The sequence below is a fragment of the Fukomys damarensis genome, unplaced genomic scaffold, assembly GCF_012274545.1.
Source record: "Fukomys damarensis isolate Sample0158 unplaced genomic scaffold, DMR_v1.0_HiC HiC_scaffold_16, whole genome shotgun sequence".
In the NCBI taxonomy this organism is placed as follows: Eukaryota; Metazoa; Chordata; class Mammalia; order Rodentia; family Bathyergidae; genus Fukomys; species Fukomys damarensis.
Genome location: NW_022900928.1, coordinates 58,593,371 through 58,603,537, shown reverse-complemented (window position 1 = coordinate 58,603,537; position 10,167 = coordinate 58,593,371). Strand labels below are relative to the sequence as shown.

Here is a 10,167-nt window from a genome sequence, read left to right as displayed (position 1 = left end):
TTGTAATATTCTTTTTCTAATTTGCTGTGCCTCACAATTCACCCAGGTTAGTTGGTATACTCCAAAGAGCACACTATATACCCTTATTCTTTCACAAATTTATTTATAACAAAGACAAGTATACAAGTATTTTCCATATATAACTAGTAATCTGTGATGCTAAGCACACTCTCTGATTTCGGGATTCTGGCACACTGCTATGGGGGCTGCACACACTATAGAGAAAGAACATTACCTCCGGAGCTATGTGACAAAGAAATCAGTTCATGTTCTTCTCTGGCTCAAGACACAGGGACCTAATTCATAAGATCTCTATTTTATTACAAGGCAGCAATTTGTAAGTCAACATTATCTCAAAAGATAACAAAGAAAGACTATTTTGCTCAGAACAGAAAAAAAATCAAGATATCTAATTTTAGTTTATTCCTCTAGCTCAGAAAAGACATCAAACTTCTTAATAATGCCTATATTTGGACTTGCACTTCTCACTAAATCAAAAACTTCAAAAATTTATTTATAAGGTTGTCTTTGAACTTAAATATTTAATTATTTTTCAATTTACATAAATTAACATATAAATTATAATCTTATATCTGCCTATTTAAAAGTATGTTGAAAGTAATATTACCCGTTTGATATGAGGCAGAGATCTAAAGTGGCTTGCCTAGGGCCATATAACCAGAAAGTCTGTACTACAACTTACATCTTGTTACTGTAAATTTTTCTGACTTCAGTCTAAACATGACATGATAAGTCAATACATATCAGTTATAACAATGTCAATGGCCTCAATTCACCAATCAAGAGGAACAGAATGGCAGAATGGATTAAGAAGCAAAACTGAACGATATGTCATATACAAGAAACACACCTAGTGCAAAAAGAAACCCATAGACTGAAAGTGAAAGGATAGAAAACAGTTCTCCATGTGACAGGAGCCCAGAAAAAAGCAGGGGTAACTACCTTATTTGCAGACAAAGTAAATTTCAAACCAAAACTGATTAAGAGAAACAAAGAAGGCCACTACATCCTTGGAAAGGGAACAATTTAAGATGAAGAGGTGATGATCATAAATATATATGCAACAAATATCAATAACCCCAACTAAATAAAACAAGTATTAAGGAACATGAAAAAACCAAATAAGCACTAATACAATTGTAGCGGGGAAACTAAATACCCCACTGTCACAAATAGATCATCTAGACAAAAAAATCAACAAAGAAATGTTACAACTGAACCAAGCTTTTGAACATATGGATTTAACAGACATCTATAGTGCTCCACCCCACAAAATCAGAATATACATTCTCCAAACTAAACCACATACTAGCTCATAGTACAGGTTTAAATAAATGCAAAGGAATCGAAGTTATCCCATGTATAGTATCAGACCATAGTGCAATTAAGCAGATCAATAACAAAAGAAACTGCAAGAACTTCACAAACACAAGGAAACTGAGTAACACTCTCCTGATCAATGGGTCACAGAGGAAATTAGTCAGTTTTTATAAATAAATGATAATGCCAATACTACAGGAATCTAGGGGACACATGAATGTTCTACGTGAAAAATTCATAGCAGTGAATGCCCACACTAGGAAAACAGAGTGAGTTCAAATAACCTAATGATGAATCCTAGGTTTGTAGAAAAAGAAGAGCAAGAAAAAGCCAAAGCTCATACAAGGGAAGAAATTATAAAGGTCAGAGCGGAAACCAATGCAATGGAAACTAAAAAAAATGATACAAAAAAAATCACTGAATCAAAGAGTTGATTTTTTGAAAGAATAAGTAAAATCAATAAACCCTTTTCCAAGTGGTCTAAAAAAAGGAAAAAAAGGCACAGATCTATGCAATTAGGAACAAAAAAGGTGAAGTCATGACAGATCCAGCAGAAATCCAGAGGATCACCAATACCTACTTTGAGAACATGTACTCTAATAAAATGGAAAACACTGAAGATTTCTCCATACTTACAAATTACCAAAATTGAACAAAGACGATAAAAGCATTCTGAACACTCAATTGCAATCAGTGAAATTGAAAACATAATTAAAATTTACCAATGAAGAAAAAGCCCTGGTCCTGATGGATACACTGCTGAATTTTACAAGACATTTAGAGAACTTCTTCCTCTACTCTTTGAACTTTTCAGTGAAACTGAAAGGAAAGCAATAGTTCCAAATTCATTCCTGGAAGCAAGTGTTACCTTGATTCCAAAACCAAGGAAAGACACACTCCCCACCCATAAAAAAAAAAAAAAAAAAAAAAAAAAAAGCGTTTTTAAAAAAAAAAAAAAAAAAAAAAAATATACAGGCCAAACTCCTAAACGAACATAGATACAAAAATCCTCAATAAGATACTGGCAAACAGAATACAGAGGGTCATAAAGATCATACACCCTGACCAAGCTGGATTTATCCCAGTGATGCAAGGATGGTTCAACATATGGAAATCAACAAATGTAATACACTATATTAACAGAGTCAAGGACAAAACCATATCGACTCCACATTTTTTTTCATTGAGTTTATTGGTACTTTTTAAGTATACAGTAGTTACATTAATCATTGGGATCTTGTACCTTTACATTACAGATCTTGTTTCTCATTTTTCCCCATACCACTGCTCTCCCTTCCCCAACTCCACCCTCCATTTAAAGAGTTTGTTTCCATTTTTTTTTCTTGTCCTTTATTTCCTTTCCCCTACCCTTCCCACTTCCCCTATACCTTTAGCCCATTTCTTCCTGTTTCACATTGTCAGTCATACATTTTGGATCTTATTTACACTTTCAGTTTTTCACACCAAACTATTCCATATTTACATGTGTTTTATTTCCCTTAAGCGTATGGCCTCCATATGAATCCATTTTCCTTTGAATGACTCTAGTTTTTCATTCTTTATGGCTGAGCAGTACTCCATTTAATAGAAAAACCACATTTTAATCCAGTCTCAAGTTGAAGGGCAGTGGTGTTGTTTCCAAGTTTTAGCTATTACAAACTGTGCCACTATAAACATGGGTACACACATATCACTGTGATATGATTCTTTTCTTGTGGAAAGAAACCCTGCAGAGGGATCACTGTGAGTTCAAGACCAGCCTGGGCTATATATTGAGTTCCAAGTCAGTCTCAACTACATAGTAAGACCCTGTCTCAAAAAAAAAAAAATCTAATATTCACATCACTGGTCATTCAAGAGATGCAGATGAAAACACTTGAGATTCCACCTCACCCCAGAAAGAATGGCTGTTATTGCTGGGTGTGGTGGCACACGCCTGTAATCCCAGCACTTGGGAACCCGAGGCAGGAAGATTATTGTTGAGTTTAGACCAGCCTGGGCTATATAGTGAGTTCCAAGTCAGTCTCAATTACATAGTGAGACCCTGTCTCAAAAAACAAACAAACAAAAAAGGATGGCTGCTATCAAGAAATCAACCAATAACAAATGTTGGCAGGACTATGGGGAGAAAGAAACCCATTGTTGGCGGAAGTGCAGACTGGTGCAACCACTGTGGAAATCAATATGGAGATACCTCAAAGAACTAGGACTATAGGTTCCATTTGATCCAGCTATCCCTCTGCTGGGTATCTTTCCAAAAGAATTAAAAGAATCATATCAGTGATAATTGCACACCCATGTTTATAGCAGCATAGTTTGTAATAGCTAAAACTTAGAAACAGCCCAACTGTCCATCAACTGTAGACTGGATAAAGATGTGGTTTGTCTATAAAATGGAACCAAGACCTGTCATGTAAAGGTACAAGAGCCCAATGACGAATGTAACTGTAATGTATACCTAAAATGTACCAATAAACTCAATGAGGAAATAAGATAAAATGGAGTACTACTCAGCCATAAAGAATGAGAAACTCGTCATTCATAGGAAAATGGATGCATATGGAGGCCATGCTCTTAAGTGAAATAAATAAGACACACATGTGTAAACACTGAAGTTTTTTCTGATGTGAAAAAGTAAAATTGTAAATAAGATCCAAATTGTATAACTGACAATGTGAAATAGGAAGAAAAGGGCTAAAGGTGTAGAGTAAATGGCAAGGGTAAGGAAAGGAAATAAGGTAAAATAAAAAATATGAGAAAACAAAAATACGGAAACAAAGTCTTTGTAAATAAAGAAGGGTAGAGTTAGGGAACGGAGGACAGGGGTATGGGGAAAAATTGAGAACCAAGACCTGTCATGTAAAAGTACAAGATCCCAATGATATGTGTAACTGTACTGTATAAAGTACCAATAAACTCAAGAAAATAAAATTAAATTAAAAATAAATCCATTCACCCATTTGCTCATTTAAGTACATTAATAAATAATTATAAAAAATAAGTAAATTTTTGTGAAAATATTTTTTATTGTAACTTAGGAACTCTTGCTCATGTCAACAGATTGTCTGGCATCAGCCACTCCTTCAGGTACTCGAACAGTCATATTGTCCATCGATTTGTTTAAACAGATTTGGCAGCCCAACCGTGACCTGCACAAGAACGAGAAAAGAGATGGCATTAAGTGTGTATCATTCAAAGGCAATGCAGCTGTTTAGGATAGTTTTACAATTTCTTATACAAAGAAGTCAGGGAATGGATTAATGTTTTAAATCTTCATTAGGTTGAAATAGATAAAGCTATCCCTGTCAAATAGAGGGCACCATAAGGTAAATATGAAAAATAACATAGTGTGCCAAAGCTTCTTTTAGCCTTTAGTTCACATTATCTACTTATTCACCAGAACCATTACTTTTTGGTGCAAGAGCTAACAAGCAATGAAATAATCAGAAGAAACAGTGGTGGACAAGAAAACTACCAAGACCAAGAAAATGACTAATGAATTCCCCGAAAATTAAAGCCATATAGATTATTTTTTTAATAAGCTAAACTTTTAAATGCCTTTCACACAAGATACTTGGAATAATACCTAAAATATCAATTGTGCGAGTGTATTTTTAACATCTCTAAAATCAAGATTTATCTTAAAAACAATAGCATGTTATAATCACAGCTCAATGAGAAGTAGCAGTCAGATCATAGCTGTAAATATTCATACAACAACTGTGTCTTTAATTCAGTTATGGGATATTACTACCACATGTACTAAATTTAAGCATCTTCTAAAATAAGACCAAAATGATTACAGAAAAAATACAGAAACATAGCAGAGTGCAAATTTAGTATTTATAAATGAAGAATGACTACACTAACATTCTTTCTCCCTTTTTCCTGGCATTCTACTACAAATTACTTTTTTTAGTACCTATTTGCAATACATAATATTTACATTCCTTGTTTGGAGCTGATTCACACATAATATATCTTAATTCCTTCTTTCAAGCGTTTTTCCCTACCTTGTCTCCACCTCTTGATCCCACTTCCATTTGAGAAAGATTTATCTCCCTACTCTTTTATTTTGCTCTTTATACTTTTGGTTTCTCATATAAGAGAAACTATGTAATATTTAAGCTTGTTTGTCTGATTTATTTCAGTTAACATTAAGGTCTCAAAGTGCATCCATTTTTGTACAGATGACTTGAGTTTATCTTTCTTTACGGCAGAACAGTACTGTACTCTATTGTATATAAACACCACATTTTATATAACCCATTTATGTGTTAATGGTTACACAGGCTGTTTGAGATTTAGCTATTATAAATTGTGCTGCTATAAACATGTGTATGCATGTATCACTATAATATAATGTCTAACTCTTTCAGGAAGATACCTAGAAGGGGAATAGCTAGGTCAAATGGAATTTCTACTTTTAGCTTTCTGACAAATTCCCACACTTATTTCCATATTGATTACACTAGCTTACATTGCCAACAACGTAGGAGGGTTCCTTTCTCCCAGCAGCATTGCCAGAATTTGTCATTATTTGGTATCTTGATGACTATTCTTTTTGGGGTAAGACGGAATTTCAGTGTTGCTTTAATTTGTACTTCTATAATGGCCAATGATGCTGAACATTTTTTTCATGTATTTTAGTCATTTGCAGTTGTTGTGTGAAAAGTCTATTCATTACACTCGCCTATTTTCTGATTGGGTCATTTAGTTTTTCCTCATTCTATAGGTTATCTTTTCACATTTTTGGGGAGAGGGGTGTACAAAGACCTTATAATTTGTTACGATCCTAGCCTACATCTGTGATTTCGAGTGTTGCCTATTTTACCTTTCATCAAGTATATCTGTTTTAACATTTATATATTTGACCCATTTTAATCTTAGTTCAGTACATGGTGAGACACATGGATTCAGATTCAATCTTCTGCATGTGGATACCAGTTTTCCCAGCACCATTTATTAAAGAGGTTATCTTCCTTCCACTGTTCGCTTCTGGCACCTTTGTCATAGATCAAATAGTTGGGGGCTGGGATTTAGCTCGATGGTTCTGTTGCTTGCCTCACAAAGCATAAGGTCCTGGGTTCAATCCACAGTACCAAAAAAAAAAGAAAATCAAATAGTTGAGGGCAGGGGATTTAGCTCAGTGATGTCACCAACTGCCTTGCAAGGTCCCAAGTTCGATCCCCAGAAAAAAAAAATCAAATAGTTGAATTGCTTAAATTTGTTTCTGCATCCAATGTTCTGTTCCACTGGTCCTTGTGTTGGTTTTTGTGTCAATACAATGCTGTCTTTAATATATGTAACTTTGTAATTTAACTTCAAGTTGAAGATTGTGATACTTCTCATTTTTTTTTAAATTCAGAATTGCTTTTGCTATTCTTGGTCTCTTCTGGTTTCATATGAATTTTAGGTCTCTTTTCTCCAGTTCTGTGAGAACACCATTGGTATTTTAATTAGGATGCATTAAAATTTGTACATCAATTTTGGAAGTACGGTCATTTTACTTCAGTGGTTCTGCCTATCCAGGAACAGGGGATATCTTTCCATTCTCTAGTATTCTCTTTGATTTCCTTTCTAATACCATAGTGTTCATTGTAGTATTTCAATTCCTCAGGCTAATTCCCAAGTATTTAATTTTTTTATGCTATTTTGAGTAGTATTTTTTCCTAATTTCTCAGTGGGTTATTAGTGTACAGGAACACTTGATTTTTGTGTCTTAATTTTATATCCTGCTACATTATGGAATGTGGTTCATTCTAAGAGTCTTTTGTCAATCTGGGGGGGTCTTCTACATAAAGGATGTGTTATCTGCAAAATAATGATAATCTGACTTCTTGCTTTACTGTACATAACTGTTATTTCTTCTCTTGCCTGACTGCTCTTGCTAATGTTTCAACTATTACGTTGAACAGGAGGGGTACTAGTGGACATCCTTGTCTTCTTCCTAATTTAGAGGAAAAGCTTTCAGTTTCCCTATTTAATATGTTGGCAGTAGGTCTGTCATACATGACTTTTATCAAATTGAGATAAAGTCCATCTACACCTATTTCCCTCAGTGTTTTCATCATAAAAAGATGTTGGATTTTGTCAAAGGCTTTTTCTTCATCTATTGAGATGATCATGTGATTTTTGTCCTTGCTTCTGTTTATGTGATATATTACATTTATTGCCTTGTACAGGTTGAACCATGCTGGCATCCTTGGGATGAAGCCTATTTGGTCATGACAATATGGTATTTTTAATGATTCACTGCATTCTAGTTGCTAGTATTTTGTTGAAGATTTTTGAATCTAAATTCACATAAGAGATCAGTCTGTAGTTTGTTTGGATTCTTGTTTGGTCTTGGTATCAGAGTAATGGAAGCTTCCAGGAATGACTTTGGAAATAGTCCTTCCCTTTCATTTCCTTTAGGAGCTTGAAAATATTGGTGTTAGAGCATCCCTGAAGATTTTGTAGAATTCAATAGTGAATCTATCTGAACATGGGCTTTTCTTAGTTGCAGAGACTTTTATTACTGTTTCAATTTCACTGCATGTTATTGGATTATTCAGGGTTTTTAAATCTTCTTGGTTCAGTTTTGGTAATTCACATGTAGCTAGGAATCTATCAATTTCTTCTTGATTCTCCAATTTATTGGTGTATAGGATTGCAAAGCAGTTGTTAAACCTTTTTAATTTTGGCAGTGTCTAGTGTGATTTCGCCTTTTTAAAATTTCTACTTGTATTGATTTGGATCTTTGAATTTGTTGTTGTTGTTGTTGTTGGACTAGATAAAGGCTTATTTTATTCTTCTGAAGAACTTTTACATTGATTTTTGGGGTTTTTACTTTTAGTTCTTAGTGCATTCATATGTGCTCTGATCTTTGCACTCTCTTTCCTAGTACTAGCTTTGGGTTTGGAGGTACATCATTAGGTTGTTTGGCCTCACTATTTTTTGATGTGGGCATTCAGTTACAAGCTTCTTAGTATTGCTTTCACTGTGTCCCATAAGTTCTGGTATGTTGTACTGGCATTACCATTTAGTTCTAGAAACTCATTTCTTCCTTGATTTCTTCTGTAATCTGTTTAGTTAAGACTATTGTTTAGTTGCCATGCACTTGCATAACTTGTTTTATTGTTGATTTCTACTTTCACTGCACTATGATCAGATAATATGCATGGTATAATTTCTAGTCTTTGATCTGCAAAGAGGATAGCTACTTTTTTTCTGGTTCCTGTCAAATGCAGTATTGTTTTCCACCCTTTAACTTTCAGTCCATTTGTTTCTTTTTTAATTAAATGTGTTTCTTGTATGCAGCATATTGTTGGATCTTGCTTCTTGACCTATTCTGCCAGTCTGTTTCTTTTGATTGGCAAATTGAGACCATAAATATTCATGGTTATAACTCATATGTATTGACTTAACCTTGTCGTGATTGGAAAATTGAGACCATTAATATTCATGGTTATAACTCATATGTATTGACTTATCCTTGTCATGACTTTTTCTTTTTGTTGTATTTTCCCCCTTTGCATTTAATTTCTTGCGCCCGATGGATTCATTCTGCTGGGCTTCCTGGGGTTGTGATCCTCATTGTCTTTTCCTAGAATATTGTTTAAAGTTTTTTGAAATACTGGTTTAGTATTCATGAAGTTCCTAAGGTGCTCTTTGTTATGAAAATATCTTATTTCTCCATCAATTTTGAAAGATAGTTTTGCAGGGCACATCAGTGTGGCTTGGAAGTTGTTTTCCTTTAGGGCTAAAGTACGTCACTCCTCACTCTTCTTGCCTTGTAGGTTTGTGTTGAGAAGTCTGCTGTAATTCTGATGGGCTTTCTTTTTGTATGTGATTTGTTTCTTTTCTCTTAACTGCTTGTAGAATTTTGTTCTTTTGTTGTGTTTCTGGAATCACAACTATTACATGCCTATGTGTAGATTTTTTTGATCACAGCTAGTTGGCATCCTATAAGCCTCACTTACCTGTATGTCAAATTCTTTTGCCCTATTTGGGAAGCTTTCTGCCATTACTTTTGTGAATGGTTTTTTCTATGTCATCTGCACTCTCTCATTTCTTCATTGACTCCAATCAGTCTTATTTTATTCTTGTTTGAGAAGTCTAGCAGCTGCTGGACTGATCTCTTATGGTCCATTACTATTTTTAAGAGATTATTCTTTTCCTGGTCACTAATTGCAATCCTATCTTCTATGTTCTGTGTAAACTTTCAATGGAGTTTTTAATATCCTGGAAATATGTTTACATCTGTTTCAAGGGTTCCATTTGTTTCCTATGCTGGGATTCCATCATGTTTCTCAGCTCGTCTATTTTTTTAAATCTGTATCTGCTCTGGATTTATTAATCATGTCTTGTGCTATGGGCACAATCTCTGCTGTTATCTGAGAAATCATTTCTAATTTCACTATTTTTCCAGGTCCTCTTTTGTTGCCAGTTCAGGGAGTCCAGGGGTTTGAGTGTCACATTGTTCCATTTGGTTGCCCTTTGGGGTTTCCTTAGATGATCTGGTAGTTTGGTTTTGACACATATTTCTGTGTCTTCTCATTTCAACAGATGCAGCCTGCTGTGCCTTTGTTGAGGCAACTTTTTTGCTCACCCAGTGGACTTCAATTTTCAGCAAGCCACCAAGCAGCCTTAGCTCTGCTGCTCCCCAGTACACCAATCCCTGGGATTAGAATGGTGGCCTTTGGTATCCCTGAGCTGACCTGTTGTCTGCAAGGGCTTCTGGCTGGGCCTGTACACACTTGGGATGGTATCTAGGTGTGCCTCTTGCTAGGGTCCTTATGTAACTGTTTGGGGGTGTAGGCCTTTGGCTGGGTTCTGTGTATC

At 34.9% G+C, this 10,167-nt stretch overlaps 1 protein-coding gene across 1 annotated transcript in view; it reads right to left on the bottom strand.

The window, feature by feature from the left end:
• Nucleotides 1-4,347: 4,347 nt before the first annotated feature.
• The window catches only part of Fdx1 (ferredoxin 1), a 34,503-nt gene continuing 28,683 nt past the window's right edge, over nt 4,348-10,167 (bottom strand). The window contains exon 4 of the mRNA XM_033764315.1: nt 4,348-4,490. Within this exon, the coding sequence (XP_033620206.1) occupies nt 4,376-4,490 (115 nt within the window). The 3' untranslated portion in view covers nt 4,348-4,375. The remainder of the gene's footprint in view (nt 4,491-10,167) is intronic.